The 24,642-nt window shown below is 41.2% G+C and overlaps 1 protein-coding gene across 1 annotated transcript in view; it reads left to right on the forward strand.

Annotated features, from left to right (window-relative positions):
- Nucleotides 1–24,348, forward strand: part of UCHL3 (ubiquitin C-terminal hydrolase L3) — a 42,197-nt gene extending 17,849 nt beyond the window's left edge. The window contains exons 5-7 of the mRNA XM_077812410.1: nucleotides 12,951–13,026; nucleotides 21,110–21,168; nucleotides 24,123–24,348. Of these exons, the coding sequence (XP_077668536.1) occupies nucleotides 12,951–13,026; nucleotides 21,110–21,168; nucleotides 24,123–24,206 (219 nt within the window). The 3' untranslated portion in view covers nucleotides 24,207–24,348. The remainder of the gene's footprint in view (nucleotides 1–12,950; nucleotides 13,027–21,109; nucleotides 21,169–24,122) is intronic.
- The last annotated feature ends 294 nt before the right edge of the window (nucleotides 24,349–24,642 follow it).

A 24,642-nucleotide genomic window follows, 5' to 3' on the forward strand; every position in this document is an offset into this window, starting at 1 on the left:
AGCTTTTGGACTCAGAAACTCCTCCCTGTGCAGCCTGTCTGAACTCTGGGGCCAGGAGCTGGTCCTTGTGCTCTGTGCCCAATGCTGCTGTTCTCAAACACAAAGGTAGGGTGCCAAAATACAAGTTTGCCCAGAGTGCCGGTCTTCCTAAGGCTAGCCCTGTCAGGAACCAGATTCCCTATGGAATGAATCCCTGCACCAGATACCTACCACCTGTTAAGTTGCAACTGTTTGAACTGTGTCAGTGACTGGGACATGGGCAGTCAGACTTAGTGGTCAGAGTAGGAGTCCACGCTGAGGGCAAGGACTGGTAACTTGGAGTGAGGCAAGGCAGGAGCAGGCTGGGAATAAGCAGACACAGGAGCTACCACAGCCATGGGTGAATGCTTTGAGCAGCCACTGAACTGCTGCTGGGCTTAAGAGCTACTCTCTTGATTCTTCCAGTCAATCTCAGGGTGTAGGCAATCCGGCAGCCTCCTACATGCCTGTTGCACTCACTAGGTTGCCCGGAGACTGGCTCTGCTGCAGGCCCAGCTTCCTGACAAACTATGGCTCCCAACTTACTTAGCTGGATCCTGGAGCTGCTTTGGGAGGGTGAAAAAATCCACTCCGGCCAATCTGGCGGTGAGGGAAAAATTAGTTTCCAGTTCCAGAAAGGTCAACAAATATGATGCCTACAGCCAGCCACAAAAACCCGTCCTTCTATGATCCCATGGCTGGAGGGTAAGAATGGCTGATCTGGGCATGAGAGCATATTAACTTCCACCTGGTGCACAAAGAGATAATGGCTTACATGAGTCCCTCTGACAAGTCCCCAGCTCAGGTGACATCCTCCCCTCCCATCCCAAAGGATGGGGAACCCTTAAAGGAGCCATTACCCCATTCTTCCTGCTTGACCATAACAAGTTCCCTTGCCTTTATAGTTTCCCATGTTGCATTCTGGCCTTAAAACCTATTCAGAAACACTTACTGAATTTATTCATGATCTTAAAACAAAAAAAAGCAACAACTGGGAAACTCAGAAATGGGTGTTAGTCATTGAGAACGGTAAATTATGAAGGGAAAAATTCCTGCTCCTTAATCAAAACTCCCTTTGTCTTAAGTCATGCCTTACTTTAAACTATAGGATTTAATACAAGGTGCATTAAAATAATAGCAAATAAAGGAAAACAGATAAGTCATAATTGAGTCATTTAACTTCTCTAAATGGAACACTTGGCTAGGAATGGTTTTATATAAACTTTTGATTTCTGCTAGCAGGTTTAGTAAGTCTTGTATGTAAATACCAAAATATTGGGTCAGTCTCTACTCCCTTAAATATCAGAATTCAGCATCCCTTATAGGTTGGCATTACCAATATTGTCTTGACAGGTTTTATGCTATCAAAATACAATACTGTATTTTTTCAGAGCAAAAATATACATATTGTGAGGCAATTTCCTGTCAACTGTGTTTACCCAGCCAAAACTAAATTCATACCCTATAATTTTTAAAGCTTTTTGTTGTTGTTGTGTTGCTAGGTAAACAATTACTATACTTGCAGATTCAAGAAAGAAAAAACAAAACTCTGTTACCAAAATAGGCAAGAGATTTGCAGAATTGAAAAACCTCATATAGTCTGCGTTGGCATTCCATTGTGGAGGGAGGGCACTGAGGTCTGACATGCCAAACCACTAGATATTGAGATCTTGCTCCTACAACTTGTTCTGATCAGCAGACCCGTGCCTCCACATGTAGGTCCATTGACTTTGGAGGGCTCTGCAAGAAACTGCAGGAGTAGTTCTTCAGGATTTGATTAGGAATTTTGAGTATTTTGCTGTGTGTTCTGAAGCTTTGCGATCCTTCTGATATGTTATAAACATTTGAAGTATTTTCCTAACTGAACAGCAGTCTTTCGTCTCAATACCTGTTTAGTATAAAGAGATGAGAAATCAAAGTAGTGCAACTGAAGCATAGCAGCCATCAGCTCCTGCAAACTTTTCTCACCCTGCAAATATTGTCTGATTCTGCTGTTGGATTGTATCAGTTCCCTCTTCCTTTAGCTGGCTGTACATTCTTCTTTCCTGTAGAGCTGCTAACATCTAGGACCTGATCCAAAACACATTAGTTATAATTTTTGGATGAGGCTCTAAAGGCCAGGAGCATATTACAAACCTCTGCATGACTCTTCACCATGGCCCAGATGCTAAAAATCCCATGTTATCCCAGGTATACTCATCTCTGAGTGAGTGAGGTTTGCAGTTGTTCTTGTCCTTAGTTCTTATTCAGGAAGAATCTATTTGATTACCTCTTGCTCTGTTCTAAATGTGTAAGGCAGTGTGTATGGCACAGAAATTTACTAGACCCTCCTTTTGTGGGGAAGTCACAGAATGAATATAGACAAAAAAGGCAAAGTGGCAGGTGGAAAGTTGTAAAAGCAGAAGGCAACACTGGTACGGATTTGTGACACGGGATACAAGTATCAATTTGACAAAAAGGTAAATTTATATTTTGCAGCTATTTGCAGAACTACGTAATCACATTATACATTGGGCCTTTGTAATTCATTAGAACTGTTTAACACTTAGTGTACTGTGTTGAATATATGCTTATTGACTATATATTTTGTGGAATTACATCTTCTATTCTGCATACATACATATTCTGTAAAATGAGAGACACTTGTGCTTGAGTTACTTGGTTATTGCTTATGTGGTCTTTCTTCTAGTAGCAACTATTTGAATCATTTAACATATTCCTAGTGTGTCCAAATATTTGAAAAAGAATAGAACAGAGATTTCAACTTGTGTTAATGGCAGTACTGCCATTGACCTACTTTAGAAGAATAAGTGGAACATGTGTCAATTGCATACTTTACCCCAGTAAGCCTTTCCAATTGCTGTCCTTCTACATTAGTAACATACGAGTATGGAAACTCTGGATAGTGCTGCAATGACTTGGTCCACTTTAATCAGAACTGTACCATATGGTTTTCTTCTAAATTATTCGAAAACCTGACTTTTGGGCTGCATATATGAGGACAGGATAGATCCTTTTGTATCTTCTAATCTCTCCCAGAAGAAGTAGATATGATTTCAATCACCTTCCTCCTTTCTTCCAACAATCGATCTCAGATACATTTGTTAAACTTGTCTTCATTTTATGAAGTTTATTGGGTGTGAATAAATCAACTGTTCTACCGAGTTCATATCTGTCTAGTGGGGAACTTCTTCAGTTTTGGACCATATCTTTTGTTAATTTCCATTCTTTGTTGTCATATTGTTCAAATCTAGCCCATTCCTAAGCAAGAATCTTCCATGCTGATGCTTATTAAAGCAATATGCAATACAGAAAGTGGGAGACTTTGCAGGAGCCTACACCCTAGATATGTTAATTCAAGTTTAAGTGGGTTAAGGTTTTTTTTAAAAAATATTTATGAAGTCGTCATTGTCCTCACTGTTCTTACCATCATTGTCATTACAGCCTCAGTTTAGCCTGTGCAGAACGAAGGCTTCACCATTGTGTCGCTCTGCATCTCTCTCCTAGGTCAAACATAACCATGTAGGTCCTGCACAGGCTACCAATTCATCAATCCGTCTTCATTGTTGGCAGCCATTGATACGCCTTCCTGTTGGGCTCCGTTCAGTAAGTGTAGTCCATCTTCAGTCTCTACACAGCTGTTGTTTTTTCTCTGAACCATTCTTAGGGCTCTTTTCCCTGTGGAATAGCAAGCATGTATCAGTCCATGCTTTGCCTCCTAAGTTTTTTTGGGGGAGAGGTTTTTTTTTTTGTTTGTTTTTTGTTTAACTTTAGAGCTATTTTTCCAAATATACAAGAAGCTTGCCCTTTATGGAATTGCTTGTTCTTCCATAAGCTCTCCTTCAAACCTCTGTGCCCTTTACCTCATCTTCATGGTCTTTCAGTTGGTTCTGCTAAACATACTTTTTAGCATCTTCTAATTCTTTGACATACAGCATGATTTCCCCTTCCTGTGGCTTTATATCCTGAGCCCATTTTCCTTCTTGTTTTCAGTTCTGAGCCTTGCTTCACAATCCTTTAGGTGTTTCACCAAAGATGAAATGTCTCCTATAGTTCTGAGGTGGCTTAGATACTTTCTCCCTTGAGATCCTATTATTTTAGATGCAAAGTTTCTAAAATTCATCTTTTGGTTGAAGATTAAAATGTTTTGTTTAGATGGTGGTTCCTTATCAAATATCATGCTTCAACTTTTTTTCTCTTTATTCATGAGGCTTGAATATTCATACACTAATTGTTTGTTTATTTAGTATGCAACATTTTTAGATAATTGTGATATGACTGAACCCTCAGAAGCACTAAATGGAAGTAGAATGATGGAGTGGAAATTCACAAAAATAAAGTGTACTACTTTCCAATGTGTGAAAGATACTGTGATAGACCCAGGCCAGTTGGGTACGGAGAGTAGCAGAAGACAGATATACTGGCCACTGGATTAACAGTTTTCTGTTCCCTGACTGACCAGAGCAGGGGCTGCTCCAGGCTAATGAGAACACCTGACTCCAATTAACCTGCAAAGAGTAAGGTGAGGCCATTAAGCTAATGTGACCACCTGACTCTAATTAAGGCCCCTCTGATAATATAAAAGGGCTCAGTCCAGTCAGGCAGGGGGGAGCCAGAGGAGCGGAAGTGCCGCTGAAGGGCTGGTTAATGAAGACACCCTCAAGTCATTGGTAAGGGAGCCCTAAGGTAAGGGTGAAGAAGGGAGAAGCAGGAGAGTTGTGGGGAAGTGGCCCAGGGAAATGTAGCAACTCTGGCAGTAAAAGGTTGGCTGCCAACAGCTGTTACCATTAGGGTCCCTGGGCTGGAGTAGAGAGCGGGCCTGGCTTCCCCCCAACCCACCACTACAGAAACACCTCCTGGGAGGGGAAAACAGGTCCCTGTCAGGACAGGAGGCTAAACTGTTTTGGCATGAGGCCATAGGAGCAACAGAGACTGTGGGAATTCTCTCACCAACCTCCACTGCTGGCTTATGATGAAAAGGGCTCAGTAGACTGGATCACTGGCCCTAGAGAGAGAAGGGCTACGTGGAGGGTTGCAGTGAGCCTCTGAAAGCTAGCATAAACTGCCTGGAAGCACGAGACCCATGGGGACAAATTCGGAGCTCTGCTACAATATATATCCTGAGATGGATGCTACCAAGTTACAACTGGGATAGCTATCTTTCTGTTTCAACCAGTATAATCACATTACTGTCACACTGCTAGAAATTTGCATTTGATTTATGTGGATTCTGACTAAACTGAAATAATTCTGACTGTGAGCCAACTATAAACTAAATAATTCCCCAGTCTGAATAGGCATATGGAAATCCTTGTTAGTGTTTAATGTCCCAAGCGTATTCACTTACAGAATACTTCCATTTCTTTTAGTGTATTTTTTTTGGTTCATTATGATTTATGTATCTCAATGTTGAGACCCTTCCCCATGTACCTTTTCATTTACTTGGAGAACTACTCTTCAAATACTTTATTTTATTCTGTTACATAGATAGGGAGTAGCTCAGACTGTTGCAAATCAGTGTTTGAGAACCTGATGAAACTTTCTAGATTTTTATATTCAGGGCTGTCAAGGTTCCTTCCCCACTCTGAACTCTAGGGTACAGATGTGGGGACCTGCATGGAAACCTCCTAAGCTTACTTTTACCAGCTTAGGTTAAAACTTCCCCAAGGTACAAACTATTTTACCCTTTGCCCTTGGACTTCCACTGCCACCACCAAATGTTTATCCGGGTTTATTTTATTAGGAAAGTGTTGTTTGGAAACGTCTTTCCCCCCAAAATCCTCCCAACCCTTGCACCCCACTTCCTGGGGAAGGTTTGGTAAAAATCCTCACCAATTTGCATAGGTGTCCACAGACCCAAACCCTTGGATCTTAAGAACCATGAAAAAAACATTCAGTTCTTGAAAAGAAGAATTTAATAGAAAAAACGGTAAAAAAAGAATCACCTCTGTAAAATCAGGATGGTAAATACCTTACAGGGTAATTAGATTCAAAACCATAGAGATTCCCTCTCGGCAAAACCTTAAGTTACAAAAAGACACACAGACAGGGATATCCATTCTATTCAGCACAGCTTATTTTCTCAGCCATTTAAAGAAAACATAGTCTAACGCATATCTAGCTAGATTACTTACTAAATTCTAAGAGTCCATTCCTGTTCTGTCCCTGGCAAAAGCATCACCCAGACAGACACAGATCCTTTGTTTTTCTCCCTCCTCCCAGCTTTTGAAAGTATCTTGTCTCCTCATTGGTCATTTTGGTCAGGTGCCAGTGACATTGTCCTAGCTTCTTAAGCCTTTACAAGTGAAAGGGTTTTTCCTCTGGCCAGGAGGGATTTTAAAGGTGTTTACCCTTCCCTTTATATTTATGACAAGGGCTTTACCTGGTTTGTAACAAACAAAATTTGAGAACGTTATTCAATGGAAAACACACAAATTAAAGGAAAAGAGGGTATATCACCCTTGGCCTTCTCATTAGCATTGGTAAATCTGTGCCATTCATCTGTCTTAATATTCAGTGAGGAATATTTGTTTGTTTTTAAGTTTATTTTTGTATCTTCAGAACACTTTGCCTAAAAGTTGCTCATGAATATTTGTATACTTTGTTGTTGTTTTTTCAGTAAACATATATCAAGAGTGAAGTCAAGGATGCAATTAAAGCCATTTCTAATGCAACTAATACAGTACATTGAGCCTAAAATGTCTTTAGATAAACAGTGCCCATTCTTTGTGGACATGGGGAATTAGTAGTTCTGCAGTTTCATATTTGAGTTCCTTCAGAACTCTTGGATGAATACCATCTGGTCTTGGTGACTTATTGCTGTATAACTTATTTATTTTTTCCAAAACCATCTCTACTGACACCTCAAACTAGGACATTTCCTCAGATCTCTCACCTAAAAGGAATGTCTCAGGTGTGGGAATCTCCTTCAGATTCTCTCTGCAGTGAGGACAGATGCAAAGAATTGTCTTAGCTTCTCTACAACAGCCTTGACTTCCTTGAGTGTTCCTTTAGCACCTCAGTCATCCAGTGGACCCCCACTCATTGTTTGGCAAGCTTCCTGCTTCTGATATACTTTAAAAAAAAATTACTGTTATTTTTTGTCAGTATTGCTAGCTGCTCCTAATTCTTGTTTGGCTTGCCTTATAATAATTGATTTGCCAGAGTTTATGCTCCTTTATATTTTCCTCTGTAGGATTTGACTTCCAGTTTTTAAAGGATGCCCTTTTGCCTCTAATCACCTCTTTTACTCTACTGTTCAGCTATGGTGGCATTTTTTTGGTCTTTTTACTGTTTAATTTGGGGTATACATTTAGTTTGCACTTCTATTATGGTCTTTTAAAATAGTCTCCATGCAGCTTGCAGGCATTCCACGGTTGTGACTGTTCCTTTTAATTTCCATTTTTGTGCTACTGTGGTGGGTTTCTTTAGTTATATTCCTCCCTACAGGGATGTTAAATTTAATTACATTCTGGTTGCTGTTAGCAACCTCCTGGATATCAATTGGAAATCTTGCCACCAACATTCTTTATTCTCCTTGTTTAACCCATTGCCTTTCTTCCAGTTACTATAGCCTATTACCAGGGGTTCATCTCTGACTCTACGCAACCAGGCAGGTTCTACAATGTTGTCCAAGAACCAGTCTTCTCTTTCCATATTGCTAAAACTTACAGTCAGGCCATTGTCTCCTGCTTTGTGTTTTCCCTGGTATTCCCACATCTCCCCTTCGAGTCCATACAAAATGCAGCAACTAAAGTTGTCTTCCTTACCAATTGTTGTGACCTCAGTTCTTCAGCTACATCAGTCCTCTAGCTACATCAAATTCAAGCTTTTTTGTCTTCATTGTCATAACTTACATAACTCTCTCTACCCCTTTCTGTTTAACAAGTCTCTTATGTCACTCCACCAGCAATTACAGCCTTGATGCCCCTTTGAAGTCTTTTTCATATATGGAACATTTGTCCTGAGCTGGTCCACAAGGCTAATACCCTCACACAACTCTCCCAAAAGCCATATACTCCCTCAAGAGCCAAGGAGTTAGCCAAATAATAAAGATTAGGCAGAGGACCCAATTTGAAATCTGCTGTATCAGGATAATTAAATAACCTTGCTTGTATATTCTGTTCCTTTTGCTTCATTCTGCACATGTGTCTGTTGTCTTTATAGTTTAAGCTCTTTGCAATAGGGACTGTCTTCTCTCTCTTTTTTCTTTTTAATCAATCTTATTTTTCAGAACTTTAGCATATCCATACAGACATTCAAATACAGTGACAAAGCAAATATAACAGGAATATGGATTTAACAATAACTCAATATGAAATATTCATAGATAAATACACCTGAGTGTTAAGAACTAATTCCCTAACAACTCCCCTGTAACCTCCCCCACCCCCACCCCCCAAAAAAAAATCAGAAAAACAAACTGATTCCAAGTAGATTGGAATGCTCTCATTAAACTCCCAAGTGTCTTAATAGTTGGATCTTGTGCCTCTGTAGATTGTCAGTTTTTCCATGAAGGCAGTGTTGACTGTGAGGGTTGTAGCAGACTTCTAATTTTGTAAAATGACTCTCTTGGCCACTGTAAGTGCTGCAGCAATCCATTTCCTGGCATTACTTGAACAGGGTAGATCTTCTAGAATGCCCAAAACATAGAGACTTGTCATAGGGAAACCCCTACTCTGATCACCTCAGAGCACCACATGCTTCCTTCCAAAATGTGGATAGACTTTGACATTCAAAGACTATATGAGACAGGTTTGCATTGGAGCAGTCACATTTCCAACATTTACTGTGAGGGGAAGTCCAACTTTATGCAGTGGCTCAGGAGTCCAATAATCTATTTAGAATTATCTTCTGAAAGAAATACAAAAACAGAGAAGTGGATGTTCTGCATATATTGTATCAGATATTATCCCACATGTCAGAGGAAATGGAGATGTTTAGCTCCTTCTCCCATTTTTTTTAATGATACAGTTAGCAGGATAAATAAGGAGTTCAGCCATTTTTGTGTGTTATCCATAAAATGTATTTGGCTGCACCTTAAAAAATATGCTACTTCAAGTGAAGTGTTATTTATGGCCTGCCAACAATTCCTTGGCTCCTTTATAATTTTGAGTGAAAAGGGACTGTCTTCTAATGTGTCCATACTAAAGATATTTTGGATTCTACTGTGACACTAATGAGGATATATTGATATGTCTCTTGCTCACTTTTTAAATGTATGGATAACCTGCAATTGTAATTTACAACTAGGAAGAAGACCTGGTCAAACAGTGTCTTAAGGTTTGAAATTCTTATTTAAAGAACTCTTTCCTTGATGGAAAACTATAACTTTCTCTTTAACCTGGTGATAAAATTACTGAGGTGCATCTGATTTCCTAGGCCATGAGTTTTTGTGCATGTCTGAGAAAAACATCTATGTTGTGAGAGAATTAATTTTCTATTGAATCAAAGCTTTTGGAGATTGGAGGATGTAGCAGGAGAAGAAATGAGAAGTTTTGGAGTCAGAATAAAAGCTGAAGTTGCCCACTCTGATCTGATGTAATTGAGAGGGAAGCCTGGGAGACTAAGAAATGGGAATTACTGTTGAGGTTGAGGGACGGTCAAGTAGATTACGTCAACTTGTTAGAGAAAAGTGGGAGAGTTGAGCGTAGTAGTTCCGGGGAGCAAAAGAGTGGGGGAATGGAATGCAGAGAAGATGAAATGTGGGGAAATGTGTCAAAGCACTAGGTTAACTGCCAGTAAGGCAGAAAGTTCTCAGGGAGCACAGGTCAAGAAATTTCACAGACCAGGAATCTGTTGGTGAAGACTGGAGGGAGAACTGGAGAAGAATTAGTATGGGAAGTTGAGGGAGACTAACAGAAGTTAATGGACACTGACCTGAGACCAGTGACTCTTTATGTCCTGGCCTCGATGAAGATGTTGCATCCGGGTTTTTGGGACTTGGACTCCCTGTAAACCTAGCAATATGGTGGCCTGCTCTCTCCCCTGGTGCCTTGAAGAGGAAGCAGCAGTTGGCAGAATGAAGAACTGCACTTTAGTTAAACCCAGTAGTTAAGTGGCAGACACTACTGAATTGGTCAGTTTAAAGTCATAGAGCTTCAGGCCAGAAGCCACCACTAGATCATCTGATCTGACCTCCTGTGTATCACAGGCCACTAACACACTAAACCCAACCACTGAAATAAGACCAAACTATTACAACCCTCAGGAGACTAAACTATTATGGACCACAGGCACAGAAGAGACGGGACGAAGACACATCAGTGCTTGTGGCCCCTGCAATGGCAGGGAAATAATTAAATGAGATATAGACTTTTAATCCTGGCTAGTGATCTTCATGCACATGCTGCAGAGGAAGGCGAAAACCGCCCAAGGTCACTGGCAATCTGACATGGGGACAGTTCCTTCCTGAGCCCACATACAGCAGTCAGTTAGACTCTGAGTGTGAGCAAGAACTAGCTAACCAAGCACCTGTGAGAGAATGCGTGATGCCACCCCAGAGCCCGGGTCCACCCCACCAATGTCCTATCTCCAGCCATGGCCATCCCTGATGCTTCAGAGGAAGGAGATTTAAAAAAATAAACTCCCAGAGTACATTGTGGGGGAAAATCCCTTCCTCACCCTTGCTGGTGGCCAGCTGAATTCCTGAAGCATGAGCTTTAGGAACATAAGACACAAACTGGAAGTGAGTACCGGTCTGTGTTGAAAGTGCCTGGATTACCACAGTTTTCATTGCCTTGAATGTACACGGTTCTGTGCAGGGAATATAGTTCTAACTACAGACCCAATTGATTGTGCAGTGTCCCCTACTGGTACAGGCATGAATAAGGTGTTGTAGAAGCTCAGATACCATTGGGCCCTTGAAGTATACAGGAAGTAATAAGTCATCCACATTTTTCCATCCATGTTGCAATGGTGATCCAATATCTGGTTTACCTGTGTGCAAAGACATCCAAAGCTTTGTTTACCAAAAGATGCTCCTTTCATATGATCTTAAAAATCAGCCTCACATGGTGGGAGTTGGGCTAGTGACTTGTTCTTTTTGATGGTGAGATTGAGGTGTAAAGCAATTCAGGTGTCTGTGGGTCTCCTTTTTTTTTCTTGCTCTGATAATACAGAGCTGGCGCCAGTTTCCTTGATGCAGAAATTGGAATTTGTCCATCACTCTCTCCCAGTTTGGCAAGATCTCCTAAGCAGTAAGTTCCTTTAGTTTTAACAATGTTTAACACAGATTTCCCCCCAATACCAAATAGGGATGACAGTGTCACATGCTGTTAATGTGTGTACAGCAGAAAGTATGTTGCAGAAGTCAGGAGTGAGTGTGTCACAAATTGCATGCATAGGTATGAAGCAATGCTTGTCAGTTGTGCTGGTCTTGGTGCCTGTTTCAATCCAACAGGTTATCTCTGTGTTCTCTTTTTGGAAAGAGGTGAACAGCAAAGGCCAAAACATTAGTGTCTGGTGGCCTAACTACTCTGGTTCCTTTGACACCAAGAGACCCAGAATCATCCTTGTGTCCACTTCCTCCTGAGTACTGTATAAGTCTGGGGCTTCTTCAGCACCTCTACTGGGGATGGACTTTGCTAATTTCCTTGGAAAAGCCTCCAACAAGAGGGGTGTTTGTGCTGTGTGTACTCCTACGCACTCAGGTGCATTTTGAACTATATATTCACAGAGGAATTTTACAAGTGACTGCTTGTTGGGTGCCATGTTTAGAAACTCTTTCCATGAAGTCCACCAATCCCCTGGTATTTCTTGCATCCAACTTCAGATCCTGTCCGGTGCTGTCTTTTTCATCAGTTTTCAGAGTTACTGTTGTGATACCTCTCAAAAACATTAATTACAGAAAGTTGCAAAATCAATTCCTCAAAAGTTAGCAACTGCCAGAATTAAGGTTACCTGTGCAACTTTAATTCAGCCCCCTTTTGAATATGCATTATGATACAGTCTTATCAAAAACACATTTTCCACAGGACCTCTGCCTCTTTCATCACACAGGATGGTCGGGGCTCAGGGAGTGATCGGGGTACATAATAAATAAGGCTGTTGTCTGTAGGATCCCTGCCTCCATTTATTGCAGAAGTTAGACACGAATGAGACAGGGATTGCAGGAAGAGGAAGGATGGTCTCATGAATAAAGCAGTTGATTGTTCCCTCAGATAATTGAGTTCTGCCTGCCCTCTGGCACAGAGTTCTTGTATGATACTAGTCATATCACTGAAACCAGATTTTTCACAAGTGGTCAGTAATTGTGTACACCTAACTTTCTGAGTGCTCTGCTTGAGACCCTGTAGTCTGATTTTCAGAAGTGCTGAGCACACAAGGCACTTTAAGTTTATGTTAATGGGAACTGGTACATTGAACATATAAAATGCTAAATACTTCAAAAAAAATTAGGGCTTAGTCACCTAGATACCTCAAAATGGAAACGCAAGTCAAAATTAGGGGACATGACAACTTTGGCCTTAATCTCTGTGTGCTTCAGTTCCCCATCTTTAAAATAGGAATAATATCACCTTGGTATTGGTGGTGTGAAGATACATTTAAGTTAAACTACATAATTGCTTAAATAAATGTGTTAAGATATAGTATATCCTCCTGGTTAGCAGAAAGCACCAAATTTAGTGTGTAAGCTATATTTAGTTGCCTATCTACATGCCTGATTGGTTACTGACCAGTGAGAACCAACCTGTCTTTAGGAAAATAACTAAAAAATACAAATGAAAAAAAATTAAACTACTTAAATGTTGCCCGATTGGTGATTTAAATAATTTCACTTTAAATCAATCCAAGCTGGTTTTTAGGGCTTCTCGGCTACAGTCCCCTCCTTTTATAGGTCACATGCTTTCTATATTGGGGGATTGTATTTTTAGTATCATAAGAGATTTGGTGTACATAATATTATACTGGTTTTGTTTGTTTTCTTACAGGCACCAAGCATAGATGAAAAAGTAGATCTTCACTTTATTGCGTTGGTTAACGTAGGCAGTCATCTCTATGAATTAGGTAAGAACATTTATTTCATTGCTCTTGAAACAGGTCAGTGTGATGATCTTGTCAGTTGTAGTCAGTAATTAAGCATTCTTCCTGTTGATTTCCCCCCCCACACACACACACACACAGGAGGGCTAGCTCAGTGGTTTGAGCATTGGCCTGCTCAACCCTGGGTTGTGAGTTCAGTCCTTGAGGTGGCCATTTAAGGATCTGGGGCAAAAATTGGGGACTGGTCCTGCTTTGAGTAGGGGGTTGGACTAGATGACCTTCTGAGGTCCCTTCCAACCTGATATTCTGTGATGATTAACCTTATTTTTGGGGGTGGGAGGGGGAGAATGTAATATAAAGGGCAAGATACAAACTACCATTGCTAGAAACTAGTCTGACTCAACAAAATTATGGTCCTAATCAGGAAAACACTTGTACTTCAGTTCCGGGGGCAGGGGTTGGTTTTTTGGAGGGGGAGGATGGCTTCTTTGATGAATGTCATTTAATTATTATTTTCTTTGTGATTTTTTTTCTTTAATGCTGAACAGTGCAAATTAAATTCTAGCTAGAGGCATGTTACTGAATACCAGAATAGTCGGAATCAAAACGTGCTGCGTGAAGAATAGCATACCAACAGATATTGAAGATCTGCAATTCATTCATCGCAGGCTGGTTTTAAAAAGTTTGCTTCACATTTAATAGCTAATACTTCGTTTGCATCTGAGCATTAGCTTCTGCATCTGAATTATTTTTGACTATTTGTTTCGCTGCAGGTTGAGCAGCACTAAGTTCTGCTCCGATATTCTAAAATGCTCCTAGTCTCCTATAGAATTGTTGCTGGGCAACAAGATTTTGCTGTAGACACTTCTGAATCCTAGTTGAAGCAGTTTTAAATAGGTTTGGATAAAATCTCAAGTCACACAGACATCTTTCCAGCATAATTCTCCAATATAGTATAATGAGAGTATGCTTGCCGTATTTCATCTGACTACTTAACCTTTTCAAAACATATTCCTAGTGAAGCAATGCTCTCACACATCTTTAATAGTTTGGAGGCCAATGTAGTATAAAGGACATGTTCTGAATCAATCTGAACCTAAGAATCATCACTGTCAGCTGTACCTCATGAATGTTGTACGTTCTCCATAAAGTGTGTTTTATGAGCTTATATTTTAGATGCCAGTGACTCACACTAAATAGCGGGGTAAAAGCTGTACGCTGCAGCACAGATAACTTTTGGCTTTAAATTTCAAAATATGATTTTTAAAATAATGAACCACCCATTGTTTTAAGCTCTCCTCGCTGAAGTTTTGTGTCACTGTGTCCATGTTGCTTTTATATTTTACTCTGTCATTTACATGAGTTTAAAAACAGTGCAGAGCATATGATTATCAGCTTTGCATATTGTACACTCCCTGAGAATAACTAAGTAGGAGGAGATGAACTTTAAGGTATGCTTGAATTAAAAATATGTGTAAGATGTTGATGGTAGTTACACAATAGAATGCTAACACCACTTCCTTTACAAATACATAAATAACATCCTTACAATAACCCTTTCCTGTACCAGTATAAGAGATTAAAGACATAATGTAGAGAAATAAGAAAAAGGGAAAATACAATAATCTGTAACTCTCTTCTCTTGTTTAAATAATTTACAGAAGTTGCTAAAACCTGTAATCATTGTGATTTCTATAAATCTGTTCAGATAATTCTGGCTGAGTCATCAGCTTTAGCCACTGTGGTGAATATTTGGACCCTGGCAGGCAGAAAGCTATGGAGTGGCACATGAACATAAATGCCCACACTCCCATCAAAAACATGTTATTCATAGGTACATTCAAATGTTTTTGTGCCAAACTGCATTTAAGAATTCAGTCAAAAACACAGCTTGCGAAATACAATGACATTCAATTCTGTTTTCTGGAATGTGCTGAGGATTTTATCTTAAAGTTGCAGCTTCAGTCATTTCTGCCATGTACAAGAGGTTAGTCATTAAAGTAAATATCAAAAATGCTTTAATATATTATATTTCATAAGAGCCTACTTTGTTTTTTTTAGGCTAATTATAGGTTAGAAGTACTGCCAAGTTCAAGGAAATTATGGCGGATTTTTAAAAAATGATTTGAGAACTAAAAAGAATTTGGCCTGGCAAGCTCAGTAGGCCAATGCTGCGGGTGGAGAAAAATGTCATGCCTTAACACGTTTTGACATTCATAGTTTTTCATAAATAGCTTGAAATATTTGCATAGTAAGCAACAAATGTAAATATGTTGAGAAATACCACACTTAATGGGCACTGTTACACATCACAATTGCAGGGTTAACTGTACCCGTGTCTCCTCCAGGGTCTCCCCAAGGGCACCCTTTTAGTTCTCAGGTCTTTAGCTGTCACTTCTCACTCTGGGTGGGGACCCGTGTTCCTCTGCCTCAGAATCAGAGTTTTAGGTTACAGTCCCCAGCAATTCACTGTGCTTATCCCAGCAGGCATGACTGTAATCCAGCGCCTGTAGTTCTCATCTCTTCCATGGGGCATGATAACATTTACCAGTGGTTTCGCAAAGCACAGTACATTTACTTAAGACCACCGCATTACAAAGAAAACATATAATAAAAAACCAGTGGTTTTCAAACTTTTGTACTGGTGACCCCTTTCACGTTGCAAGCCTCTAAGTGCGACACCCCCCCCCCCAAATAAATTAAAAACACTTTTTTATATATTTAACACCATTATAAATGGTGTTGGCAAAGCAGGGTTTGGGGTGGAGGCTGACAGCTCATGAGCACCCAGGTAATAACTTCACGACCCCCTGTGGGGTCCCGACCCCCTGTTTGAGACCTGCTGTCATAAAACAAGAAATGGTCTGTAGGCATGCTAAGCTTACCAGCTATCACCCATTCTCCACGTGGAGCCCCTAGGACGTTTCAAAGTCCTTCAAACCCTTCCAGCAGGGTTTTGCCCTCTTGGTTAAAGTCTGTCAGTTCATGAATCCAAGTGAGGTTTATTCTGAGTGAGTTCAGGATGACTCTATATCATTTTTCCTTCTTGGCTTTCTTGTTCTCTTAGACCCACTCAAAACCAGTGTGTACAATGGTACAATGTACACAGTTGTTTTATCTGTCTCAGGATTTGTGGTAATTCTCGCCCAGGGATTTTAGTTTCTGCAGGAAGTTCTGTAGCCCACCCCTATGGAGCCAGAATACAATCCCTAGCTCACAAAGATACATATACCATTTTATAGATATAAAACTCTTTGAAACTGCCCCACTTTGAAGGTCTCGTGTCGCATCTTCCCCACTGGAAGAGAAAAAAAATTCCTTTCACCCCTGCTAGGTATCAATACAAACTGAGCCACACATTCTTTCATAAACAATAAACCAGAAGTTTCCCAGTTCTGCACAATACAGTTAAAGAAAAAATTGAAAACTTTTGTAGACCACTTCTTCTGGTAGGGTGCTAAACTAGTATTGTGAATCATACCTATATTAAATTATCAGTATTAACTTTACTGTATTTCTGTGACTTATATATCCTGCTCTTAATTGAGTGTAATACTTCAGTTACATATTACTTGACCTTTAACCCCTTCAGAATTGGTGGGTTTGGAGTTCCCTTTTTAGTGCTCACCCCAGAAACCCTAGTTTCACTTGTCTGAGTATAAATTTGCATTCTCCTTTGAATGACTGTGCACATATTCATTCCACTTCAAGTGTATGTGGAGACTTTTACCAGCAGTACCACTAGCATGTGCCCCTGCTCTCCTCTTGCACGAGCCAAGAACATAAATGGAATGTGTCCGCCGCACCCTCTCAACTCCTTCCCACTGCCCATGGTGAGAACTGGAGCACCTCATAGTTTTTGCTTTGGTTCTCCAGCTTTAAATCTTTAGTGCATATAGTTCTTATAGTTAGCCTTAGAATACTTAATTAGTAATAATTTTAGGTAGTCTGGGGCTTTGTTATGAAAAATCATTAAGCTTTAAGCAGTGTGCCATGTGCAGAGCCATTATCCCTGTCATGGATAGGCACAGAAGCTGCTTAATTCGTCTTGGAAAGAGGCATGTGAGGGATAGATGCCCTATTTGTACCACCTTCCCTTTTTTAGTCCTTTGTTAGGACTAAAAAACAGGAATTTCTGCCTCAAATTTCACCTCATGAAGGAGACTGTGTCCCTCCTCAGAACCAGGCCCCCATCACAAGATGATGGACTCTGAAACTATGAGAAATGCTCGTCCAGCAGCTTCAACTTTGAAGCATAAATCTGGAGAGAAGCATCACTTTTCCTCTTCCCGATGGCGTCTTTAAAGAAATCCAAACATTCTGACCTGGACAAACAGTCAATGTTATGATCTTCTCTGCACAAGAAGGCTTCCAGTAAGTCCTCCAGTGCTGAGTTGGGGCCTTTGAATAAGCACAGATGCTCACAGCTCCATCTGAGGTGTCACTGTCAACTCTGGCTCCTCTAGAGTTGTTGAGACTGGTGCCTTCATCTTTGCTGTGTCCTCCTTTGGCTCCACTGGAAGAGCACCTGGCTGTCTTGGTGTTTTCAACTCCATAAGCCTACCTTTCCATAAGAGTCTCCTTTTGTGTCCCATTACCTGACTCCCTGTTGCTGCATCTGGATTTGGTCATTGTCAGCACTGTTGATGTGTGGTGTTCAGCCAACGTACTCTCTACAGTACCTTATGCCAACCACTGGCACCAGTTATGACTTTGGCATTCCAATCACCTCGTTGGGCTTTTTCTGACCAGATGGTTTCCCTGATATCAATGCCCCCCACCACCACCACTTCCAGACCTCAAAGGTGAATGCTCCTCCCTTTCCAGATGAGTCCAACATCTTCTCATTAGACTCTGAGCATGAGGGGCCTGTATTCCCATCAGAGTCTTTATAGTCACTTCATAGACCTTGCCCGAGGGGCATGAGGCAGAAGGTACAGGACTGGTATTCCCATAAAGAGGCTCCTGTACTGTATCCTCCGTGACTCTACAGATCTTTGCCTGCTCCAAGGGAGTCTAGACCTCCATTGGAGTTACAGAGCAAGGGGAGATCTCAGTCTCCATGCAGGAAACCTCTAGAGAGGCTCCTTCCGCCATCCCTCTGTCAGCTGTACTGGATCCTATTGAGGAAGGGGAATTAGTGGAGGAACCCCTAGATGTGCCTTCCTGTCCCTATATTTCATCCCCTTCTTTGGACAAAGCCATCACCCTGGAGTCGATATCCCCTTCTCCAGAGGGCTTTAAAGTCTTTCAGGGAAAAGTTGCCCTTCTCATTAATGAAGCCCAGCTAGAGCTGATGAAGACCCTCTGGCAAACCCCAGTCTCTGTACCACCTACAACCAAGCAGTTTATTGGCTGAGCAACATTTTCTGAACATGCAGACTTGCATACCTGCATGAGGTCAGTCAAGGTCTGTAGGTCCATCCACCAGTTCAGTGTGCAGAGGGGTTCCCTTTCTGTAGTCATAACTGACTGACTCTGGCTACAGATGTGTCTACCAGAGCTGGGGAACCCATCTTAGTCAGCTTTGAGCACAAGCTCTCTGTTCACCCCAGGAGGTCTCACTCCACATAAATATGTGGACCTCGGACCTATTTATCAGGCCTGCAAGATGTTTATGTCCACCATCAAGAACCAGACGATACAAGTTTTACAGACAACACAGCTGCCATGTTTTGTCTGAACAGGCAGGGAGGTGCAAGATCGTCTCGGCTATGCCAGAAAGCCATCCACCTGTGGAATTTATGCATCAGAAATGTCTCCCTGAAGTCATTCCACTTTCCAGGAATGAGAAACACAATTGCAGATTCCTTCAGCAGGGTTTCCATAGACCAACACAAGTAGTCGATCAGAAAGGACATTCTCCTCCAGATCTTCTACCAGCAGGAGTTCCCAATAATAGACTTGTTCGCAACCAACCTGGACCACAAGTGCAAGATATTTTTTCCAGGACAGGCTGCAGCCCATATTCCATCACAGATGCTGTCCTTCTCCCCAGTCAAGTCATCTCCTATATGCATTTCCTCCAATTCCTCTCGTTCCCAAGGTCCTGAGGAAACTGAAAAGAGACAAAGCAGCATTAATCTGACTGGAAACAGTCTCATCGAACCCGTATTGGTTCACGGATCTACATCAATTTTCAGTCAGATCACTGATAACTTTTCCCCTAGTCTCAGAACTAGGGCAAGTCTCTGCATCCCCACCTCCAATCTTTTCACCTCATGTCATGGATGAACTTTGGTTGAATGCTCACAAGGGATTGTGCTCCCGAGATCTTCAGATCGTCTAAATGAGCAGCAGGAAAGAATCTACTAGAGCGACATACGTATGCAAGTGGAGAAGGTGCTCTATTTGGGCACAATTTCAACGTTTACTGACCCGCTACAGAGAGATTTCACATGTATTGGACTGTTCGTTACACTTGAAATCCTCTGGCCTATGGCCCGTCAGTTAGTTAGTTCTGAGAGAGTCCACTTGGCAGCAGTATCTGCTCTGCATCCACCAGTGGATGGGTTTTCCATCTTCTCACTCTCTCTGGTTTCCAGATTTTTTTTAAAAAGTTTTGTCCAACATCTACACATGTGTCTGATCCAGTACCATTATGGAATCTTAACCCAGTCTTCTCTAGACTAGTGGGTTCTTCCTTTGAACCCAGGATGTCAGCCTCACTATCCCTGGTGTCTATGAAGACGGCATTCCTAATAGCAGTCACTTCTGCAAAGGCGAGTTTTGAACGTTATGCTCTCTTAGCCGATCTTCCTTTCACAATTTTTCATAAAGACAAAGTTTCTCTTAAGCCATACTCTAAGTTTGTCAAAAGCAGTTTGAGCTTTCAACCTGAAATCAAACCATTCGTCTTGCAGTGTTATTTCCAAAATCTTGCTCTTCCGAAGTTGAAGAGAAGCTCCGCACCTTAAATGTTCACAGAGCTCCAGCATTGTATCTGGATTGCACTAAGTCCTTCAGACCTTCTCTCCCAGGCTTATTGTAGCCTACAATGAGAGAGTTAGGGGTCAAACAAATTTCTCATTGGGTTTCTGATGCATTAAGCTGTGCTGCAGCTTTCCTAAGATCTCCTCCTCCTCCTCCTCTTCTCAGGACAATAGCTCGCTCTACTAAAGGTCAGTCTACTTCATCAGCTTTTCTGAGCAACGTCCCTCCGTCTGTTCCTACCTTTTTCCAGACATTACCATCACTCAAGCCTTCGGCAAGTTGGTGCTACAGTCTCTGTTTCAGGTGATCCAATGTCCCGTCACCTGTAAGGGAACTGCTGATGTGTCATCCAAAGTGGAATGTATATGTGCACAATCAGGTGAAGGAGAATCCTAGAATATCAGGATTGGAAGGGACCTCAGGAGGTCATCTAGTCCAATCCCCTGCTCAAAGCAGGGCCAATCCCCAAACAGAATAAACTGTTACTTACCTGTATAGTAACTGTTGTTCTTCGAGTTGTATAGTAACATATACATTCCATGATCCTTCCACTTCCCTGCTATTTCAGACATTATATATACAGAAGTGTGAAGGAATGGAGAGGGAGGCAGTAAATATGCCCCTTCTATGTCCTTGACTCAGCACATGAAGAGAGCAGGGGTGCATTGTGCGCATATACACCTGAAGTGGAATGTATATGTGCCCATCTTGAAGAACAGTTTCTGTACAGGCAAGTAATTTTTTTTGGAGCGGGGGGGAGGGCACTAAATGCACTAAATAACTACCTTTTTTTTTTCCAATGACCTATTTGGAAAACCCAAAGAACTTAAACATTACCAGAAACAAAATAATTAGAACTCAAGGTTACCCCTTGATTTGAAAGTTTTCGTGTATTAAAAATCTATGTTCAACTAAAAAAGTGTTATTATTTGTCATTGTTTATAATACTGTATTCCTATTGAAATACTCTGTTTAGAGAGGAAAGTGCTGAACAGTTGGGTATTACGATTAGTATGCTAAGTTTATGAAAAACTGAGCTGATCTTGGTGGCATGTCCTCATACGAGGAGGGAATTATTTAATGCTTTGGGTTTATGTTCTTGTCTGAGAAAATTACAAGTTTTCCAGTTTTCGTTTTACAACTATATTTTGTATAATTGCTTGTATTCCAACAGATGGGCGCAAACCTTTTCCAATAAACCATGGACAAACTAGTGATGACACTTTTTTAGAGGTAAGAATAGAAAAATCCTTTAAGTTTTTGTGCAACTTGAACTTTATGCACTTCCTAGATATGTAGTTGGGTAAGGGAAGGGATAAGAGGAAAAGGCCTTTAATTAGTTCTCAGCCAGGAGTATTTCAGAATACCCATGCCGTTACTTCTGTGTGTAACAGAACATTTTAATATGGTGGACAAGAGCTGCTTGAGCAGAAATCTTGTAAGGGTACCATACCCGTAGATCAGGTTACTTTTTCTCCCATGTTGAGGTGTTCCTATGCTTCTGTTGCTCTCAAACCATGCATACATGATGGGGGAGCCCTGAAATGACCAGTGTCTGAGGACTTTTGAGCGAAGGTATTTTATTTTCCTTCCCTTTATTTCCTTTATAATTTGAGAGATGCCATGCTAACAAAGGGTGCACTCTCTCTCTTCCAGCATTTATAGTCTGCCCTAGTTCTCAACCCCCACAATTTGTGTTCTACCTATTCCCTTCTAACCTCTTTTATCTTAAACGTACTTGCTCATTGCTGCTTTAATGTGCTACTCCTTGGGGGAATTCTGCACCACAAAATTAATAATTTTGCACACAGTATTTTAAAATTCTGAGCAATTCTGCATATTTTGTGAAAATAAAACAATGTAATCATGCCAGTTTCAATTATTTTGGTAATTTATTTCAAAATACCTGTCAGCAAGTATGTCTGAAACAATACAGATGACAAGAAAGATTCAGGAAATGTTTTTTGAAAAACAGATTCCCTACTATCCATATTAATATAGAACTTTGAGTAATTCATTTAAAATACAGTACAGAAATGTATTTCCCACACCTATCAGAAGCAGCGTAAAGGCTTCAGATAGTCAGTGGTAATAGAGGAGCTGAGGGAGAGGGAAGAAGCCTGGGAGTGAACCTGAAGGATTGTTGGGCATGGGTAGGAGAAATATGGAACAGTTTTCTTTGGGTGGGGTACAGATTGTTAGGGAGTTGGGGAGTTCCCCCCATGCAGACTCTGACCCCAAGCCTCTCCCAGAGTCAGTCAGGCACATCTTCTCCTGTCCCCATGTAGCCCTGCACTCCCCTATGCCCCTGCCCATTCTACACCTGGCTCAATGCTGTCACCCCACTAGCTCCTGAGTCCACGCCCCAGTCTGTCCCCCAACTAGCACTTTTGAATCCCAGTCTGACCCCCACCCCCTCAGCAGCCCCATGTGCCCCTCTCTGCCTCCTAACCTGGCTCCATGGACAGGTTGCTGTGACAAATGCAGCTAGCTGTTACTGCCAGTCGCTGGCTGTTCTGGCGCAACAGCAGGCTCTGGTGGGTAAAAGGTAGAACTGTAGCACTTCTTGGGCAGAATGCATTTTCTACCAGGGGGGGAAAAAAATTCTGCACCAACATGAATTATGTGCATTGGCACAGAATTCCCCCAGGAGTAATGTGCCCGGAGCTGTTTGACTGCAAAATGGATCCAAAGGGAATACTTTTGGTTTGAGAATAAACTTTTCTCACACACAAGTAATGCCAGTTGGGGAACAGATAGCACCATTACTCCTGGGGGAATTCTGGTTCAAAAAATTAAAAATTCTATGCACATATATTAAAATTCTGAGCAATTCTGCATATTCTATTTGTCAAAATAACATAATATAATCATGCCAGTTTCAATTATTTTGGTAATTTATTTCAAAATACCTGTCAGCAAGTATGTCTGTAACAATACAGACACACACACAAATTCCCCCAGGAGCAGAGAGTTAAAGAAACCTCTACAACAACCCAGTTCCTGCTTTTCTGCCTCCTCTCCCCCAGAGCCCAGATGAGGGGCCAGACACACCCCCTTCTGCCCAGAGCCCAGCCATGTGGCCCTCCCTGGCCCATTCACGTCCCCTACCCTCTAGAGGCCAGCCTTCAGACATTCACAGAGCCTACCCTCCTAGACCCCCAGGGATCCAGATGGAGAAACAGCCTGATGTTGCTGGGTCCCACAGAGTTTCCTGCGCACTACTGCCTCCTTCCTTCAGGGGGTACTGAGAACTGCAGCTGCTGGAAATCCTCCAGCACACCCCCCCGCTCCTCGCCATCCTTGTCTTCTATTTGTGAGCTGGGCTCTGCTGGGTGCAGTGGCCCCTAGTGGCAGCCAATATCTCTGCAGCCCATTTCTGTCGGGGGAGGAAATTCCACACGCCCAACGTTAATTTCTGAAAAGTTCTGCATTGCGCAGTGGTGCAGAATTCTCCCGGGAGTACACCACGCATAGAGAGCTAACATTTATGGTCACTTTACATAATCTTTGGGGAAGCAAGAGGCTGTAGACACACAGGCTGCTTTCTTTAAGTTGCCAAAGTCACTTTTTCTTAAATTACACACACTGTGTGTGTGAAATGAGTGCATATTTTCCTTTTTTATTCCTTCACATGCCTCATATTTTCTAACACAAATAACAAGCACTGTGTGGTGCACCCTCAGTCTAGATTAGATACAGGAGTTATATACAGTCTTCCACTTTCCCAACATACAAAGCTGGTGATGTTGCTTAGGAGTTCAGTTACATCTGCAGGTGAAGGAGAAAAGTTTCTGAATGCAGCAGTACTACTAAAGGCAAACGTGCAGAAAGAATTATCTAACTGCCTCATCTTTTGAAATGTAACCCATAATGTTCCATACTGTTAGATGCAACAACTAAATAAATCATCCTTGTTCCTGAGGTTCAAAACACTTGCTTACGTTGGGCACAGCAAGTAATATTTAGCAGTGTCAACTCAGATTAGAAATTAATTCCAGTTCAGTTTGACACCCTGGTAAAGTTTGTGTAGAAAGTGAAAGAATCATGAGGGACATAACTGCTATAAATCATAGTTACAATACTGTATTTAATTCATGTGCCAATTGCTTAATTGTTTTTAGTAATAGTGTGTTTTTATATAATAAGTAGTGATTATGTGTTTTCATATCTTATTTTTTAAATAGGATGCAGTAGAAGTTTGCAAGAAGTTCATGGAACGTGATCCAGAAGAATTAAGATTTAATGCAATTGCTCTGTCTGCAGCTTAACTATCCCATTTGGAAAAGCTGCACCACTAATCTACTGAAACAAAACAAAAATATTGCCATATATTAATGTACGACTTTTGATACTTTCACTAACATGTTGATGATGTGAGTATATATGGATTAAATCTTGAATTAGTCTTTACTGCATCTTGTTGCTTGTTCCTAAGGCAATTGTTTTGAAACAAAATCTTACATATACACACCAAAGATCTTCCATGCAGTTGACTTTCATCTTTCCTTTTAGTTATTCTGAATTATTCCCCTATGATATTTTATCCCAGTTCATCAACTAAGTAAAGAGTAGATAACCAGAAGACCAGAATTGAACGTATGCATTCAGACACACTTCAGGGACTACACTGTACATTGATGAACAACAGTAGAGATGTAAAATGTAGGGCTCTTTGTTTTTCAAACTGTTTTGTAATGATAAATT

This window comes from Eretmochelys imbricata, chromosome 1 (assembly GCF_965152235.1).
Source record: "Eretmochelys imbricata isolate rEreImb1 chromosome 1, rEreImb1.hap1, whole genome shotgun sequence".
Lineage (NCBI taxonomy): Eukaryota > Metazoa > Chordata > Testudines > Cheloniidae > Eretmochelys > Eretmochelys imbricata.